The 19,362-nt window shown below is 41.3% G+C and overlaps 1 protein-coding gene across 1 annotated transcript; it reads right to left on the bottom strand.

Moving 5' to 3' along the window:
* Positions 1-394: 394 nt before the first annotated feature.
* cdc14aa (cell division cycle 14Aa) lies at positions 395-18,491 on the bottom strand. Its single transcript, XM_039816763.1, has 14 exons — positions 18,011-18,491; positions 16,998-17,088; positions 13,996-14,071; positions 13,549-13,641; positions 13,359-13,438; positions 13,209-13,275; positions 12,771-12,833; positions 11,171-11,258; positions 10,657-10,887; positions 7,848-7,986; positions 5,733-5,967; positions 5,218-5,309; positions 4,591-4,731; positions 395-2,503 (listed from the first exon to the last, which is right to left on the bottom strand). The coding sequence occupies exons 1-14, from the start codon at positions 18,054-18,056 to the stop codon at positions 2,455-2,457; spliced, it is 1,491 nt and encodes a 496-aa protein (XP_039672697.1). The 5' UTR covers positions 18,057-18,491; the 3' UTR covers positions 395-2,454.
* Between the last annotated feature and the right edge of the window lie 871 nt (positions 18,492-19,362).

Here is a 19,362-nt window from a genome sequence, read left to right as displayed (position 1 = left end):
GAGTTTATTGTCATAACGTTCGCTTTCTTCCAAGTCGACTATTAAACGAACAGCTCCGCCAAAAAACGTCACCGCGGTGGGTCCGTTGTAATTGGACAACATTCAACTTGTCAGCTCATCGTCCTGATATCAAACCTCTGGAAACATTAAAACGGTAGGTGAGTCAGTGTAATATTTCATTCTATACTTTGGGTTTTGGTTTCCCTAAAGGAAAAATGCAGTCCCTTTATGACTTTCAGGACATAAACCAAATTTCATTCATTCATTATCATCATCTGTTTTCAAACATGAAATTATTTAATTTTGCTGTCTCAGTTGGGCTGGATATTGCAGTGGAGATGGCTAGACTACTAAATATGCCTGGTGTTACTGAAAAGATGAAGAGTACAGAGTCTTTATGTTTTTAAAGGGGAACCATGGAACTGGTTTATTTATAGATGACTGTCAAACATTAGTGTTTTAGTACAAGTACTGAGTTAGGGTACTGATTAAGGCTACAATGTCTTACTTTGAAGGACATAAAAAATGTTTTTCCACAAAACCCTTTTTTCATTTTACAAAAGTAGCCTAATTTCACACATTTTTGTACACAAGCAGCCGTACAAGAACTTTGCAGAAATACAATACAGTCTCAAATGGGCACTTTTGATTCCAATCAAGAACTCTTATGATTAGGATTTGCGTTTTTTGTTACATTGTATACATTTGATCTGTTTAGTTTGGGTTATACTTAAACTTTAAAGGGGTTTTACTTTTCCAAAGTAAAAGAAAAAGTCAAATTGAGGCATTAAAGCACCATTAATTGTTTTTAACATTGACCTTAAAAAGTTGTTAGGGCAAACGTTCTAGTAAACAGTTGCTAACTTACACATCCGTCACACACACGTTACAAACTGCTGAAGTGGGCCTATGCTAAAATGCTAATTTAATGTATTGGTTACGTTAGTAATATTGATTAGTTCAGCTTTATATTCAGAGATGTAATGGTCACTCAATTTATATCAAAGAGTCCAACGACATGATTGACACTTGAAATATGTTTTCATAAGACAGTGTCCCATACTAAATTACATTTCACATAATTTTCTGCATATTCAGCAGCTACTGTATACTTCTATGGTAGGTGTCACCAGTTACCAGGACAACACTGGCCGCATGGAGGGTTTCATTCCCTAACTTCTGTTAACATCTTACTTTTTGATAACAAAATTCAAAAATGAATGAGGTACTACCACTGTCCAACTTCTTTAAAAATCAAGCCTTTAATCACTAAATCTTAAACAATACTTGATGTAATCATGAATTTCCCACTTTCACCCATTGTGCATGCATAACCAAGGGTCACATTAATCATTTTTTTCATCATCGGCAACCTTTATTCTTCATTTAAAAAAAAAATAACAATCTCTGCAGCATCACTCAAGACTAGCCATCTAATTCAATTGAATACTTCAAGTGACTATTTTTCTTTCTTTTGAATCAACCAATGATTCGACAAAACACTCCTAAAACATCAGCAGCGATGGTCAAACATAATCCATGACCAGATTAATATATTTCGTAATTGTAACGGCTTTCAGTTTGGAATACTGAACAGCATTTGCGTAGCACATTAGCATTAAAAATAAATAAAACAAAACAAATACTGTATTTTCAATACACGCATTTTCCCTTTATAAATGACTTGCACGAATGACCTTTTAGGCTGCCGAAAGTATTGTTGGCAACTAAAAAAATCCAATGTTTCTGTGCCTTGTTTTGTTTGATCCATGTGATTTGTACTGACCTACAGTAGATGCATATAACGGCTCATACTCAGCGTTCCTTGCTTGTTTCAAGACAAACATTTGCTAATTATTTTGTCAAAAACATTTCACAAATTAAAGCTGTAGTGCGTAGTTTCTGTCGCCCCCATGAGGAATTCTAAGTAATGACAGTATCCACATGATACAAGCCTTCCGTGATCGCCCACCCCCTCAGGAGTAATGTGACCCGGAATTGGAGAGAATTTAACACTGGCAGCCAAGATTACATCTTTTACTGCCAATAGCATGCAGCTACGTGCTACAATGTTAACAGCAGCAGATGACACCGAGCCGAGAGTAGAAAAAACTGTTGAAACCGGAGCGTTTAGAACAGTTGGAAATCGGAACGTTTTAGCTCACGGGGATTTCTCTGAAATACGTTTACCTCATTATTTGAAGTTTTGGCCACGTTTATGAAAATCCAACATTATGACATTATAGATATTGACAGGAAATACGGAAAAGCATAATAGTTCCACTTTAACTTTAAGTTGACTCTACAAAACTCTTGATTATGTGAATCCGTGCAGTTCCAAATAATCAAAACATTAGTCAAGGGTTGATCAAATGTTTAAGGCCTAGACAACCACAGCATGTTGGTAGTCCGGTTTATGACTTCATCATCATCAGTCGACTCGATGAACTGGAGTCAGTGAGTGGCAGCGTGCCTGGTGTGGAACAGATTCAGGCAGAAGGGACTGGGGAGAGAGTAAAAGAGAGAGAGAGAGGAATTTGCTTTAGAATTCTACATTTTATTGATCGAGGCTTCTCCTCTGTATATTTAATATGGAGGATGACATGAGAAATAATACACATTTCTGCACAATGGTCAGTTAAAGGAACACGCCGACTTATTGGGACTTTAGCTTATTCACCGTATCCCCCAGAGTTAGATAAGTCCATACATACCCTTCTCATCTCCGTGCGTGTCGTAACTCTGTCTGACGCACCCACCGCTAGCCTAGCTTAGCACAGATCCTGGAGGTAACCGGCTCCATCTAGCCTACTGCTCCCAATAAGTGACAAAATGTGATTTGTATAGTCACAGCGTGTACAAATAACAAGGTCACATGAGACACAGCCATCTTCTAACCGTATATAAACTGGGAACTATATTCTCAGAAGGCGAAGCACTGCTACTTCTGCTACTTGGGCGGAGTGATTTGCTCGCAACACCTCAGAAGCCCCTTGGCGAGGAGCAGAGAGTTCTCCTGGAGTTCGCTCAGCGTTGGAGTAATATCACTCCGCCCAAGTAGCGGTGCTTTGCCTTCTGAGAATATAGTTCCCAGTATGAATACGGTTAGAAGATGGCTGTGTCTCATGTGACCTTGTTATTTGTACGTCATGTGACTATACAAATCACAACATGTAAATAGGAAAAAGTTTACGTTATTTTGTCACTTATTGGGAGCAGTAGGCTTGATGGAGCCAGTTACCTCCAGGATCTGTGCTAAGCTAGGCTAGCGGTGGGTGCATCAGAAAGTTAGGACACGATGACAAGGGTATGTATGGACTTGTGTAACTCTGGGGGATACGGTAAATAAGCTAAAGTCCCAATAAGTCGGCGTGTTCCTTTAAATGTTTCAGCTTATTTACCTGTTAGTGCTGTATCGTTGTGATCCACTGCATTTTAAAAGTGCATTTTAAATAGGGCTGCGCGATATGAGGAAAACATCTAGTTGCGATTATTTTGACTGATATTGCGATTGCAATATGATTCACAATGATCATTTATGTAAGGGTTAAAGATGCAGTAGGTAAGCCTTATAAAACTAACTTTCTGTCATATTTGCTGAAACTGACCCTATGTTCCAGTAGAACTACGTGAATTATGTAAAAAAAAAAAAAGACAGCTCCTCTGGCACCTCCTACAGCCTGTAGTGTGATTGGCAAAATTCCACCGCTCCCGGTCGATTTTCTCCAATCAGGGCCACAGGGTGTCTATCTACCTGTCAATCACTGCTCAGGCACGTACACGCATATAAGAGCGTTCTCCCCTCCCCCTTCCCCGCCACAAACAAGCTGCAGAAAAGTTTTCCAAAACTCTGTGAATAATGTAGTGGCTTTTCAGAGGTGGCGTGAGCTCCGGGATTTTAAAGATCTGAAGAACGATGCAGATGTAGCCACATTTCTTGTCGACAGGTAACATAATTACCATGAATGATTTATCTTTCGCTTGGTTATTAGTAGTCAAAAGTCCACAAAGCTACGTTGGTGAGGATGATAGTAACGTTAGCACTGTGGTCGGTCTGATATGATGCTGAAATGGCTAACGTTAGCTTGCTAGTTAGCATCGTTTTACTGTTGGTGAGTAAAGTTAACGTTGTGTTGGTGTTTAGTTATTGAAAATGTTGTCTGACATAGTTAGTTCTGTCACACTCCCTTATGTGGGAGGGGCTTAGGAGACTTTTTGGGCTGCAGCAGAAAGGGGGGAGGGACTGAGAAGTTGTCGATGTTCAGATTTGTTGGCAAAGTCCTGGCTCTTCACAATCTTACCTACGGCAGCTTTAATGCCCGACGAGGTGTCCATTGTCAGGTATTAATGGTCAACAGCGAGGCGTGAACAGTCCGTTCTCATTTTTATTAAATTATTAAAATTTCAAAAAACTTTAAATGATTATGGTGTGATTTTTGCGAGGATCTGTACCAAACAAAGATTTTTGTTCTTTAGTCTGTAGGATCGGATTTGTAGGTCAGGACGTCTCTGCAGCACCACAATAACACAATAAAATTGCCATTGATTGTGCAGCCCTGATTTTAAATGGAACAAGAAATGGACACTCACCTTTTGATCTGCGTGGCGAAGGTAGACGAGCTTCGCACCAGCTTCTTAGAAGAGGAGGAAGAAGAGGGCAAGGAGAGGGGGACTCTGGGGGACTTTGGGGGTGGGAGAATGGAGCAATGAGAGGCCTTGGACAGGTTTAACCTGAATAAAAAAAAACACATTAGAACAGAGGTATGTTTTTTGATATTTTCCAAACCATTTAAATAGAATGCTAACCATATTCCTGCATAATGTAAAAATGTGAGCGGAAAATTTGAACTAACAAAACCACACCAATTGACTAATGAAAACACAAGTCTAACTTTATGCTGCGCATACAAAACATGACTGAACTGTATATGCGTCATGACAAAATATTTGAAAGGTTAAAGATGTAATCCTTAAAAGCTCTGCACACCCACAGGTGTTTTCACATATCACAGAAGTAAAGGCTGGACTACAATAGAGCTGTTTGGAGCAGTTTGTGAACAGTGTTTTCTGTTGGAGATGGTAAGATGGTAAGACTTTGGGCTTTTTCACTTTGTAAACCTATAATGTGCACACAAAAGATATATACCACAATAAAGGAATGTCAAAAAGCATAATACGAGCACTTTAAACAAAAACCAAGTTATGATCGAGTTGTACCTCGAAGAGGAGGAGGCCGATCTAGGTGGTCGTTTTCCCTTCAGTGCTTTCAGTTTGTCTCCCTGAGACAGACTGCCTTCACCACTGTAATTCTACACACACACACACACACACACATGCACACACGGGAAGATTGAAAAAGAGAGTAATATCAGTATGAAAAGAAAACATTTTTCAAGTTGAACTTTCAAGAAAATGTGAAGTGTTAAAATGAACATATTGTAAATATAAACCACTTGTCTGTTTATAGTTTTAGGTATTGCAATCCTCATTGACAGTGGAGCAATAATAAAGAGGCCAGAAAGTTATTTCATTCATCTATTTTATTACTTTTCTGCATTTTTTTCGCATGTCGTTGATCGCTAGTTTTATATGCATATACATGCATGCACATTTGTGAACTTTATTAGTGATCCATCAGTGTGTAACCCCACTTTATATCATTTATGTACATATCAATAAAACATTTATCACAAAAACAAATACAAAGATGCCAGAAAGTTTGGCCCCCTCACCTCATCCAAGCTGTATGATTTATAAAGGGTGGTGTTGATTGACAGGTCGTCCATGCTGGAGAGTAGGTGGGACATGGCTTCCTGTTTCCCCCCCTCGGAGTCGGCGCTGTGAAGCTGCTGCTGCTGCTGCTGCTGACGCAGCTGCTGGAGCTGCTGCCGGCGACTCAGCCTCTGCTGGAGGAGCTTCTGTTTGGAGCGATGGACGTCACCCTGGACCCACAAACTGTGCTGTTTCCTACACACACACACACACACACACACACACACACACACACACACACACACACACACACACACTTTTTGTCACTTCAGTCCTTCATACTGTCTGGAAAGGTGATGACCAGAAGAAGAGAGCAAATGGTGCTCTTCTCATCGGTGCCTACGCTGTATTTTAATTGTCCTTTTCATCCTTCCATTCATCCTGGTAATGTATCTGCCAGTCCTTCTGTCCATTATTAATAATACAGTATTAATATAATCTTCCCTTTACGTTATCTATTTGAAAATAAACCCAGAAGAAGCCTACAGGACTCTGATCTCAGGAAACAACACAAGCTACCTGCCGTTCAGGTAACACACACGCACACACACACGCACACACACACACACTGTACATTGACCGGTCAAATTTTTGAGTCAGTTGTGATTGCTGGTCAAAATATTTTTTGCGCACAATAATTGATGACAAAAATGAAACGTAGAATCGTCTCCTACATCATTTTAGTAGGACCAGCACAAATCACCTGACCAAAGGAAATTCTTATGGAAATAAGTGAATATCTAACTACACACTTGCGTCATTTGTAATTGGCTAAACAAGCTTTGACACCGAACAAGACTTTAGGAGTCTACAGCCATGTTAGGGGCTCTGCGAAGCTGTGAGATACCATGCTCATGATGACAATGCAGCAGGACGGTGTATGTGAGATTGAGTCCAAATAAATGACGTGTGTGTGTGTGTGTGTGTGTGTGTGTGTGTGTGTGTGTGTGTGTGTGTGTGTGTGTGTGTGTGTGTGTGTGTGTGTGTGTGTGTGTGTGTGTGTGTGTGTTCATGGTTCACACCTGTAACTAGAGCTGCAAAGAGTTGTCAACTACTAAAGTTAAAGTGCGTAGTTTCTGTCGCCCCCATGAAGAATTCTAAGTAATGACAACAACACTGTCGGTGCATCCACATGATACAAGACTTCCGTGATGGCGCACCGCCCCCACCCCTCCTACACCCCCGCTCCACGCAGTTGCTTGTAACCAAGGAGGACACGGAGGATTAAAAAACATGAAGAAAATGTAATTATCTTGTCTCGATTTTCTGCGCGAAAAGTCACGAGTTGTGTGGAGTTGATAGTTGATCTTAATTAGCTTTGTAGCAACTCATTTGGCAATGGCTTGAATGTAACGGACGCTCATTCATAATAAAAAGGTTACACACTAATGCTTTTAAACTAAATAATCAGTTTGAAGCTTATTTTTTTATGAAAAATAACAACTCTCTGATTCCAGCTTCTTAAATATGAATAGTTTCTAATTTCTTTACCAAGTTGGACAAATCAAGATATTTACGGACATTATCTTCTTCTTTTGGAAACCCGGATTGACATTTTTCACCATTTACTGACATTTTATAGACCAAACAACTAATCCATTAATTGAGAAAATAATCAACAATGAACAAAACGTCGGTAGTTGCAGCCCTACCGGAAAACCCGGTCCGTTCTACGCATGTGTGGTAGTTGAGGTTAGGCATTGACCTCGAATGGTTAGGGTCAAGATAGTCGCATTTCCAGTACGGATTAACAGTATAAAAATTAACAGCTGTATCTTTTAATCTTAAACTATAGCTGAGGCTGACAGGAATTACATTTTAATGTCTACTATCATAAAATGGAAATTTAGACCGGCTGGTCCCGCTGTAAAAAAAATAAAAGTTATGTCAAGTCATTAAGATTCATCCTTTTCAAAATTCCATGGTAATCCATCAAACAGCTGTCAATGCATTTCACTCTGAACCAAAAAGACTAGTCCAGAATAGTCTATAATTATCCTCAGAGCCATCTCACCAAGGTGAAAACAAGCGATGGCTGTTTATATTGCGGACCCACAACTGAGACTGAAACTCACTCCTCTAAGAAGTTCTGCTGGGGACCAATGATGGATCCAGGCCGGCAAATTCTGTTCCACGCAATGGCCTCCGCTGCAGTGAACCGGTAGTGCTTCATCAGGTAGCAGCCAATCAGAGTTCCTGTACGGCCCAGGCCAGCTGTGATTGGATGAAATGTTTCAAAAGAGAAGGTTCGGAGTTACAGGTTTGAAACAAATGAAGAGAAACTTTAAGACCTAGACTTGCAACACACTTCTCTCTATACGTTGGCCCTCATTTATGAAACGTGCGTACGACCTAAAACAGGCGTAGCACGGGCGTACGCCGATTCCTACGCAAAGCTCGGCATTTATCAATTTGAACGTGAGCGTTGGCTGCGATAAAATCTCACGTCTGGTCTGAACTCGTGTACGCAAGTTTCCAAGTCAGCGTGGCCTTGCGGTGCAGCATATACTCAGTTTAACAGGAGAAGGAGAAGTCATCAGTTGATCACTTATCGGCAATGGCAGATCTGGCTCTTTTAGAAGACCTCTATGCACCGGTACAACAGTGCCAACGTACGCGCACGTGCCATGGTGGAGCGCTCCATGGAATTGTTTAAGGGCAGATGGCTTGCATCAGTGGGGGGGGCCCTATACACGGCAGAAAAAGTCTGCAACATTGTTTTAGCCTGTGGGGCTCTGCACAACATCTCGCAGGAAAACACGGTGCCATAAATGTAGTGATGGAGCCAGATGACCCGATGCCCAGAGAGCAGTGTCCGGCACAGCCCCAACTGGGGGCTATACGAAGGAGACAGGATATTATTACTCCTCGCTTTTAAAAGGTAGCCTATAGTGTTATGTTTGGCAATGATATTCAATACAGGAAACATGACGATGCACAACATTTATTATTCAGGTTTTCGTGAACGATTTATTTCTGCCATTGACTGAGTTATTTCGGTTTGTTTTTCCAGCCCCTCTGCTGTCAGGAGACAGGGTCGAGGTGGTGGTCCAGCACGGGGGGGGCGGAGAACACGCACTCTCCCTCAGCTGTTGCCTCGTTCCGACTCATGGAAAAAAGAACACAAGTAAAATAAAAGACATAAACTCCGCAACCGTGTGCTTATTTAAATATAGGTACACCATGTAGGCCTAAGAGATTGCAACAGAAGCCTGTATATTACTATTAGGACTAATGTGTCAAGGATGTATAAATTAAAAAGGCTAAACTTCAGCTGGAGTCCGATTTACTACGGCAACACTGTTGACCGCATCAGTGATCTCTTTCCATCCCGCATTCTTTCTACAGCCTTTAATACCAGTTTTCAGGCTGCCAAATAGTACACACGTTAGTGCAAATGAACCTGAGATATCAGGGTTTCAATCTCCACCTCTGAAAAGTGCTGCTTCTCAGCCGGATTACGTCTCGCCATGTCGTAAATTGTAGGGGCGAGGCCTCAGAACCGAGAATATATTGGGGCGTGGTATTTAAATTACGATCGTTTCCAGCCGCTGCATTTATCAATGTACGACCATTCTTACGCTCTGATTGGTGTGATACGAACGTTTCATGAATCACACGTGAAGCCTGTCGTAAGATGATTTCTGCGCTCATATCTGCGCTGGTTTCTACGTTAGGTTGATAAATGAGGGCCCTTGTGTGTACATCTGCCTTTTGACTGTGAGAAAAAAATAAATTAAAAAAAATCTCTGCAGTGCTGTGGAGTAAGGTCTGGCTACACCACATATACATTCTGGGATTGGAGGGAAAAAAAATGCTCTGGGTTGTTTGCATTTCTTTAAACCAATCACAATCGAGCGACGGTGTTTCTGTAAAATAGTCTTGGGAAGTAACTTGTTTTAGTGGAACATGTCCCCCTCCACCCCACAAAAGAAAACGCCACTTACAATATTAAATGAAGTTCACGTACAGTGAGTTATTTAAATTAGCTGTATTTTGTCCACAGCAATCCCACCAATCGGTCCCAAAATGTCCCAGTTAGAGAGTAAATTCCGTAAACATATTCTTTGTTAATCATTACATTTCATTCCCAGAAAGAACCAAGCAGGCCTGCCTTGTTCCACGACCCAAATTGTACACGATACAAAAGCGCGTAGCTTGCTAAATCAAAGTTTGTTGTTGTTTCCAGAAGCAAACGGAGTTCGAGAATGGCAGTTATCCTGGAAATGTACTTCCGCTGTAGCCAAGCTCCGCCCTCCTACGTACTTCCGCTCAATTTTCATTTTCCTTCAGTACACCGTCTGGGTTTGCGGTATATTCTTGGGTTTTCTCCAGCCAAATATTTACCGGTCCAATCAGCGAACAGAGGGAGTGGCTGAGAACGACGACGTTGAGGTCAAGTGCTAGTTTGAGTTGTAGTTCGTAATGGTGGCGGAGAAAGATACGAGCGAAGCCATTCGGTCCGTTGTGGCAACACTGCCGAATATCCAGAAGTTAAAGCCTGAGATGTGTTGGTGGCCATGATGTCGTGGCCCTCCTCCCCACGGGGTTCGGGAAAAGTTAGATTTTCCAGCTCGCTCCGTTAGTGGTGAAGGAGTTAGCTAATGCGAACGCTAGCGATGCTAAGCAGATTGGTTGTTGTTGACATACAGTACTTCCCGACCAAATGTTAGCGATTGGTTACGTCAGATCCAGAGTGGCTCTGGGCAGATCCAATAGTTTTAAACTTCAACAGAGTACCCGCCTTCAAGGAAGTTAACACTTGTCAATGGAGAGTGGCCAGACTCTCTGTACAAATGAAATGGACCAGAGTCTGGTAAGACCAGACTACTTCCGTTGATTCGGACTACCAAAAAAAATCAATACACACAAATCCACTCGTACCTTTGCAGTGCACAGCCACAGCTCCTTCAGTACTTTCGCACACGTGCAGGAAGCGCCTGATGATGAGGTCAGAGGGCGTGGTCCCATCCAGGAAGAAGAGGTCATGGTGCTCAAAACCTGCGTCCTCAAACTGCCTGCCGTCATACAACTTCCTGTTTAAACGGACCACGGCTGTGATGCCATTTTGGCAAAAGTATGGAAAATACGCCTCTGGTGCGTGGAGAGGATAACCTGGAAAACAATCAATACGATTTCTTAGCACTGAGGAAAAGTAGTTATACATAATAACATGAAACATTTCCATTCATATAATCGGTACCTGACTAATATAACAAACAAACAATTCAATGGTGGTTAAAAATGTCATGTGGACCTTTGTTCAGAACAAACCTCCCAATGCTGACTTTAAATTAATAAATTTAATTCAATCTAACTTTTCCTGGGGTGGGCCCTTGGGGAAAACATTTTTAACCCACTGGTTTGGAGAAAAGGTTTTCGATGGAATTTGACTCACCGTTTTCTATTTTACTGTGAGCGTGAGGACTGCTGAATGCCAGAATCTTCCCTGGGATGATCCAGTTCATATCCCCATTTTCTACTCGCTAAAAACACAGAGAGAAAAGAAGGAGATGCAGTGTGTGACTGAGGCACTCCCATATGTGTAACATAACAGGTAACGTAACAAACGGAACAAACGTAACACGACTTTGCTCAGAAAAGAAGCTCAGTGTAAATTCTTTCAGGAAGACTTCTAAATTTCATCCACCTCTCTCGCTTCCTAAACAGATCAGCTGTTTTCGCGCGGGGGGGGGGGTTCACTTTTTAGTTAAACCAACCAGAATTGCCGATGAATACCACAAGCCAATTGCAGCATGGCATCCCTGCTTTAAATCTCTTCTTCTCTCCGCTGCTGTCAGTTCTTAGCCTAGAAATCTAGACAGGGTCGTCTAGCAACTCTCCGTTGGCTTGCGAGCTGGAAAAACCAAACTCTAGTCAGGCCAATCACATCGTGTATAGAGTCGGTGGGCGGGCTTAACATAATGACGGCAGCGTTGCGACGGTTCCGCGTGAATTCCCTGCTACTTGAAAACAAAGAAGATGGCTGCTGCCGCTGCTAGCGAACAGCGGTCTTTCAAATCGGCTTTGGGCGTGACTCTGGAAGACTTGGAGTTAAGCTTTTCTGACTGTGAGACAGTCCAGTCAGTCCTAGTCTATATTCACGACGTTTCACTTCCATGATTGCTCTGTCCCGGTGGTTAACTGCTCCTCAGATCTCTGCAGGGTAAATCCAGACAGCTAGCTAGACTATCTGTCCAAGCTGAGTTTTCTGTTGCACAACTAAAACAACCTTTGAACGTACATACTGTATGTTCCACCAAAACAAGTTCCTTCGCGCATAGCGCCGCCCAAGACAATTCTGATTGGTTTAAAGAAATGCCAATAAACCAGAGCACGTTTTTCTCCCATTCTAGAATGTTGTGTGGACTAGCCAGACCCTCCTCTACAGTGCTGTGGAGGAAGGTCTGGCAATGTGAGATTAGCGCAGTCCCGGTCAGCTGTGTCTTGATAGAGCCGAGCAAAACTAATTACAACTTTACTTGTACTTTTCTATTTACATTACTATGTAGATCACACTTTGCACCAACTGTATATTGACTCTTTACTACCTTCAGCATTTATATAGACTGTCTATTCATGTATATTGTGTTACCATATCACTTTCGCATATCCGTCAACTTACTTACACCTTTACCACTTTGCGCCGGCTTTGTAATGCCTACTTAATCTGCACTTCATGTAGCCTATTGTATTCTGTATTCTTGTATTGTATTGAATGTGAAACTGTATGTTGTCTTGCACACTTATGCTTTTCTTGGCCAGGCCCAGAACCTGTTCTCAACGGCCTTATAAAGGTTAAATAAATAAAAAAACAGTGATGTTAGCCCCGCCCTGAGCTGCAGCTGCACCGTCTCAACACATTCAATGCTCCTCGTCTTTCACATAAATCTGTAGTCTTTTATTGTTACATGCAATGACTTGGATGTTTTTTAATTGTGTCTTTTAACCGTAATGCAAGTGGGTCTGTGTGTGTAGTGACCGTGTACCCTCCTCACCTCATAATGTTCATATTCCTCCACGTCGAAGTTTTCAAAGTCAAAGAAACCATGCTGTAATGCCTGGATGAGAGACAAAGAGGACAGCGTATTCAGGGCATTTATTTATAAAATAAAATATGACACTGTGATGTAATTTCTCTCCTCATTGACCCTTGTTTTTGTCTCTTTTAAAATAAAAATAGTAGGCCTAGTTGACCTCCTCTTGGCTCTGTTTTCAGGCTTTAGATAATCTAGCTGTCACGGGAGAGTTATCGGCCAATCACAGGTCATGTCAGAGACAGAGAGCTTTCCTATTGGCTGTCCTGCCTGTGCGACAAAGAGGGGAGAGGGAGAGCTGCAGGAAGACGACTCACTCTACTTTAAATCCTGGTGGGTTTTTTGCGTTCTACCCGCTGCAGCTTTAAGTGTTCCCTGTGGCTTCGTGTGGTTGTTTACCTTGCGTATTCCTTGTAAGCAGTCAAGGACGGTGAGGTTGAAGGAGCACTCTCCCGCTGCTGCATCCCTGTGGGACACACATACACAATGCTAAATAGCCACACTAGCCGCCATTGTGTGTGTGTGTGCGTGTGTGTGTGTGTGTGTTACCTGAACGGCAGGTAGCTTGTGTTGTTTCCTGAGATCAGAGTCCTGTAGGCTTCTTCTGGGCTCCTTTTCAAATAGATTACCTAAAGGGAAGATTATATTAATACTGTATTATATATAATGGACAGAAGGACTGGCAGATACATTACCAGGATGAATAGAAGCATAGAAGGACAATTAAAGGGATATTTACAGCGTAGGCACCGATGAGCAGAGCACCATTTGCTCTCTTTTTCTGGTCATGACTGGTGTAGTGGACCAGTCTCTTTCTAGACAGTGTGAAGGACTGAAGGGACAAAAAAAATCTGTAATAACTACACAACAGCACACGTGATTTAGTTGCCCAATGTCCATACAATATGAATTTACACCACAGAGCTTTATGTCAGCCTAAGAAAGTGGGTTAAGTCTCCACCGCCTTAGATCTGTGATGAGCAGGGCCACACTGAATCAGCGGTTGCAGATTTCTGCCAATTTTTCCGCAGATTTTAAGCAAATTTAAAATAAATAATATACAACTCAGAATGTTAAAACATCTCCACCCTTAAGAAGAAAAACAGTCTGCTAAATTCCGCAGATTTTCATTCTGCATCACGCTGAAAACTGTATGATCTGATGAGTAGAGCTCTGCATCTGTTACCTTCAGCTTCTTATTGACTTTGCAGCAGTATCTGTACAGCATGGCCAGGTTGAGGGGCCCAAAGTCTGCATAGAAACTGCAAAAAGAGAGATGAATGTGTGATACTTCAAATATAATCAGATATAAAAAATGTATACAATTTCATGTATGAAAGCCCTGCACATTGAAATATTTGCTTTTCTAAGTATAGACCCTATCCCAAATTCCCTAATGTCCATATGTGTAAAGAAAAGTTTGTCAGACGTGGCTCCTTGGTTATGTGTGTTTAATTAAACTTCACAAGATAAAACTTTAGAAAGATGCTTTCTAAGAGGATGGAGGAAGGAAGGAAGGGGGGCCTTCAATCCAAGAGTGGGCTTGGGAGATATCTAGAGCGCCAGCGTTGTAAAAAATGTCATATCTACTTGTGTTTTCTGAAGGGCTCCTAAGAAGCCACGTACTGTGGAGAGGCCTATTTCATGTGCTTGCTCATTTATATACTGTAATATGTTTATTTGGTTAACAGGTGTCCATTTTGTTATCATGTTATTGTATTGTATTGAATATTATGGTTATTATTTCATCTTGTCTTAATTTTTGTGAAAAGTGGTGATTACGAGTGGGGGGTTCAGGGAGGTGTATGCTTTGTGTTTTATTAAAAGCAAAATAAAAATGTAAATATATATATATATATATTAAATAAAATAAAAACTCTGGAGCTATTAATGCCCTCAGACATAATAATCTCTTTTTAACATAGGAAGTCGAGTAATATGTAATATGCACCAGTGACAAAACGGACTCTTCCTTGTTTCCTATTCTTTTCATGAATTGCAAATTAATTTTGGTTTTCTGCGTTTTAATGTCACTCCAAGAACAGGGAAAGGGTCGACAACAAAAGCAATCAGGCTTACACTGAGTTCACCTCTGTAATATTTTGGGGAACGTGGAGTGTCAAACACTATCTACTGTGTTCATTACATGTAAAAAATAATAATAAAAAAGGTAGATTGGAATGATTGCAAATCCAGTTTGAATAGCGTCATCCACTGTTTGTCCTAAATCTCTTTCCATCACGAGGACACAGCCACTGATCTCATCTTGACCTATATCTTACACTAGGATCAAAACCACTGGCTGAACGTGTAAGGGAATGCACGGGCTGCAGTTACAGCCTGGAATTCAGACGACTAAATGAGTATTTCCTCGTCAGTCTCCTTCAATATACTTTACACATATTACTGCGCCATACAGGCAGGGGCGATTCCAGGATTTGTTAAGTGGGGTGGCACAGGGGGGGACCATTAATTAGTCGGGGGGGGGGGGCATTTTATTAGAATACAGCATAGAAAATCTGCTTAGAAATAGAGGAAATATTGGATTGGATAGAGCAACATAATTATGCTAACTAAAACATCACATTCATTATTAGTTTCACTTGTTTTCATTCTAAACAAATTGTATATCCGAATACAATACACATATTTTAGGCTAATTGATCTCTGAACATGTGATAAGGACTGGTAAAATTGGCAGAACATGCAGCCAATTGACAGCACTCTAGCCCAATTGATTGGATAGGGGAGGAAGCAATTATATTTCAGAGGGGGGCGGTGCCACCCTGTGTCCCCCTTCCAACCCTGGCCCTGCATACAGGATTTACAGGTTTTCCTATTTAATGCATTATTTTGGCCAATCATAAAGGAAGACGAGAAGGGAGGAGGGAAAGGATGACAGGAGTGTGATTAAGTAAATTAAATTAAATTAATTAAGACTTCCAACTTGGCCCACTGTACTTGAATGTGTCAGGAGTGAGTGAGAGTTTTTTAAATCTTTTTGCAAGCAAGGCAATTCTAACCGACTTTTGGATACGGCAGAGATGCTAATTAGCAATGGTCTGTTAAATATCACGTCTAGGACACTAAAGAGACTGACAGCCTGAATCATCATAGAGGAGTTATGATTATCATCAATGCCAGATTAGATTATTGCAACAACCTGCTTTGCAGATGGTCAACCCCTCTGAATAACAAATAACCTGTAAGCTCTTCATCCGGTCATTTCACATCTTCATGGCAGGATATTTTCAGGATAAAGCCAGAGTGGAAGGTTTTATCCTTTTCAGGATAAAACCTTCCACTCTGTGTGTTGTCAAAATCCCTTAACTACGGGAAACAACAGCCTTCGAGCTAGCGAGCTACACGCTGAAAATAGCAAGTTTTGGAAAACGTTTGGATTGTGCAACAAGGCAGGCCTGCTTGGTTCTTTCAGGGAATGATTGTAAAGATTTACAAAGAACATGTTTACGGCATTTACTCTCTAACTGGGACTTTTTGGGAGCGATTGGTGGCATTGCTGTGGACGAAGTACACACAGCGATACACTGGTAGGAGCTAATGAGGTTTAACCATGTATCAGCTAATTTAAATAGTTCACGTTACTGTATTGTTTGAACAGTTAGCTTCATTTAATATTGGATGTGGCGTTTTCTTTTGCGGGGTGCAAATGTTCCACCAAAACAAGTTCCTTCCCGAGACCATTTAGCAGAGCCACTGTCGCTGTGTCCGGAGCTTAGCCCCGCCCGAGACGATTGTGATTGGTTTAAAGAAATGAAAACAACCCAGAGTGTTTTTTTTTTCTCCTATCCCAGAATGTATGTGTGGTGTAGCCAGACGTTACTCCACAGCGCTGTGGAGATAGGTCTGGCAATGCGAGACTAATGTACATGAACTCAACATCATTAACAGTAATAACAACACTGCTCACACCCTAATGACAGCTTATATGAATTTGCACACGACACAGTGAATACAGACCACACAACCTGATTTGATTTCCAAAATACTTAGTTATCAGAATCTTAGTGCTTGGATGATACCTGCTGATCCTCTACCAGGCATCTCTAAATAAAGTTAGATTCATCATAAACCTTTCACTGTTTTTGGTGCACTGCTGTGTCACCAGACCTGATTACGAGCACCTGCCAAAAGCCCAAAAATATTATTTCTGTTTCACTGCCTTACCTCTCATATATTAATTCCTCATCCACGCTGAAGTAGTGTGTGTTGGCTGTATTCTTTGGTTTGACACGCAGAGTGGTAAAGTACAGCCGGTCTGTTGTGTACAGCACACAGACAGACAGACAGACAGACAGACAGACAGACAGACAGACAGACAGACAGAGTTAGTCCTACAGTGGGGGGGCGTTCAGCAGCTCATTGCTCTCCGTCATGGCACACTGACAGTTTAGGAACCTTTAAAATGGGTGCATTGAACACCCTGTTGTGTGTGCAAGCGCTTTGCCCTTTTTATTACCACGAGTTTACAGACATGTCTCTGCTGATTGGGTATCACCTGTGAGGACACAGCCAATAAACGAGAGACACACCCAACAAACGAGAGAAAAACATATGTCAAAGCAGATGCACACCAGGTCCTTCAACCAGGAAACCGTAGCACAACGGTTCACACCAGATTGAGATTGAACGTGCGTTCCTGGGCGTTTCCTAGAGGAGGGTCAAAGGTCACACGTCGCCACTGACAGGCGACCAAATGACACGCTCCGTGTCGTTGATTAAAATGACCTAACCCTAACAAAATAATATAACACAGGTATAGCTGATTTTAACATGTGAATCCTGAATATTACATATCATATCGTCAACTGAAAGTGGGAATGTTTTAATTCAACTCAGGTGATGAATAGCACCTTGTGAAACCTCCATATTTGAGAGGCTAAAAAGAGGATTTCCTGCCATTTCGATTATCAAAATAGTTGGCGATGATTTTTCTGTCGAGCTTCCCATCCCTTGCTGCTGCAACAGTGTGAATTTCCCCATTGTGGGATTAATAAAGGATTTTGAATCTTGAATCTTGAATCAATGCAGCTCTATTCATTATAGCTACCCAATTACACTTAACCTCATCACAGGATTGACGTAGGTATATCTGTGATATTTGTGAACAACAAGGTATACAGTTAATTATATATGACTATTACTTATTATAAAATGCAATCAAATCATGTGTAACTTACCTTTAATGAGTTCTGACGCACCAGACTGTTCATATTCCTCTGCCATCTGACTCTGTGATTCCTAATCTCCGTTTTTGGATGACTGTCAAATATATAAATATAAAAAGTCTTCTGTTCCTGTCTATAATGTGTTTTTTCTGGGTTATCTGTTATAAGGTTGCTTGAGATGTGTCCAGAAAATCACGAGTTCTGTAAATATCACAATAGCAGGTCCCTTGTTCAGCTTCAATGAACCTGTCATTACTTCATCCGCACGTGTAAAAAAGCCTCCAAAGTTGAATAAAACCCCGACCATTCCTCTCCTCCTGCTCGTCAGATGCCTTTTGACTCTGTTTGAATTGAACAGTTTCCCCCAAATGAATTGGTAAGCCCCTCCATGACTTAATTTCAACGTTTCCGGGAATATTCGAGCAAACGGTCAGAAAAGCTGAGGACACGCACCAAGCTGTCCAGAGTCAGAGTGAGTGCTAATCTCCCTGCTGCTCTGAACATGCTCGGTCACACACACACACACACACACACACACACACACACACACACACACACACACACACACACACAACAGGCATAAGTCATAAGCGCGTTGTGAAAGCCTGGTAAAGGCTGACTCATCCATGGATGAGTCTATATTGTTGTAATTCCTGATTAATTGCAATGCCAATTTACATAAACAGTATTTTATTTCCATATTGTTATTATGTTTATTCCTTCCAGTCTGCCTGTTGAAGTCACATCATATTTTATGATGTTTTACATTTTCAATTTAGATTTAGGACTACTATACTGTAATAAGACATTATCCTACAGTGTATATAAAGTCCCTTTATAATAACTTCTTTCTAACAGCAAACACTGCAGACTGACTCGCCTGGCCTGAGGAATGTAGTTTGCGCCTGTCACCCAAGGGTGAGGAGCCAAAGCTCAGGTGCCAAATGTCTGAGCTCCCTGATTTCCCGGCTGAGCTGTGAGTGTTACATGGGGCCAACTAAATGTGTACTTACATCACACAGTTGGACAAGTGTTTGAGATGGCGACGGTACAGTAGGTGTTGAATAAAAGTCACTTGTTTGTAGAATGGCTTATCCTCTTACAACTTCCCTGTGGGGACGTGAAGTTAATGTGACGATGTGCTCCACCAGCAGGTTGACATTTCTGCTTTTTAGTGAAATATCTCAACAGATATTATTGGAAAAGTACAGTTCAGTTCAATTTATTCACAAAAGTTAAAAGACAAGTGCAATCATAAGACATAATGCAGATATGTGCAATGGGACACCCTGGTAATGAATGTATAGCTCGTGTAAAGGGGCCCAGACACTAGCAAATAATACACATTATAGATATCATACTGT

This window comes from Perca fluviatilis, chromosome 11 (genome assembly GCF_010015445.1).
Source record: "Perca fluviatilis chromosome 11, GENO_Pfluv_1.0, whole genome shotgun sequence".
Classification (NCBI taxonomy): Eukaryota; Metazoa; Chordata; class Actinopteri; order Perciformes; family Percidae; genus Perca; species Perca fluviatilis.
Note: the sequence above shows the minus strand (reverse complement) of the source record. Positions and strands in the feature narration are given on the sequence as shown.

Excerpts from the sequence above, each read along its gene's own strand:
- cdc14aa (XM_039816763.1), bottom strand. The coding sequence starts at position 18,056 with ATGGCAGAGGAATATGAACAGTCTGGTGCGTCAGAACTCATTAAAG. Across the intron at positions 10,888-11,170 it reads TCACAGTAAAATAGAAAACG|GTTATCCTCTCCACGCACCA; the intron begins GTGAGTCAAATT and ends ATTGTTTTCCAG. Across the intron at positions 7,987-10,656 it reads TGTGGCTGTGCACTGCAAAG|CTGGCCTGGGCCGTACAGGA; the intron begins GTACGAGTGGAT and ends ATCCAATCACAG.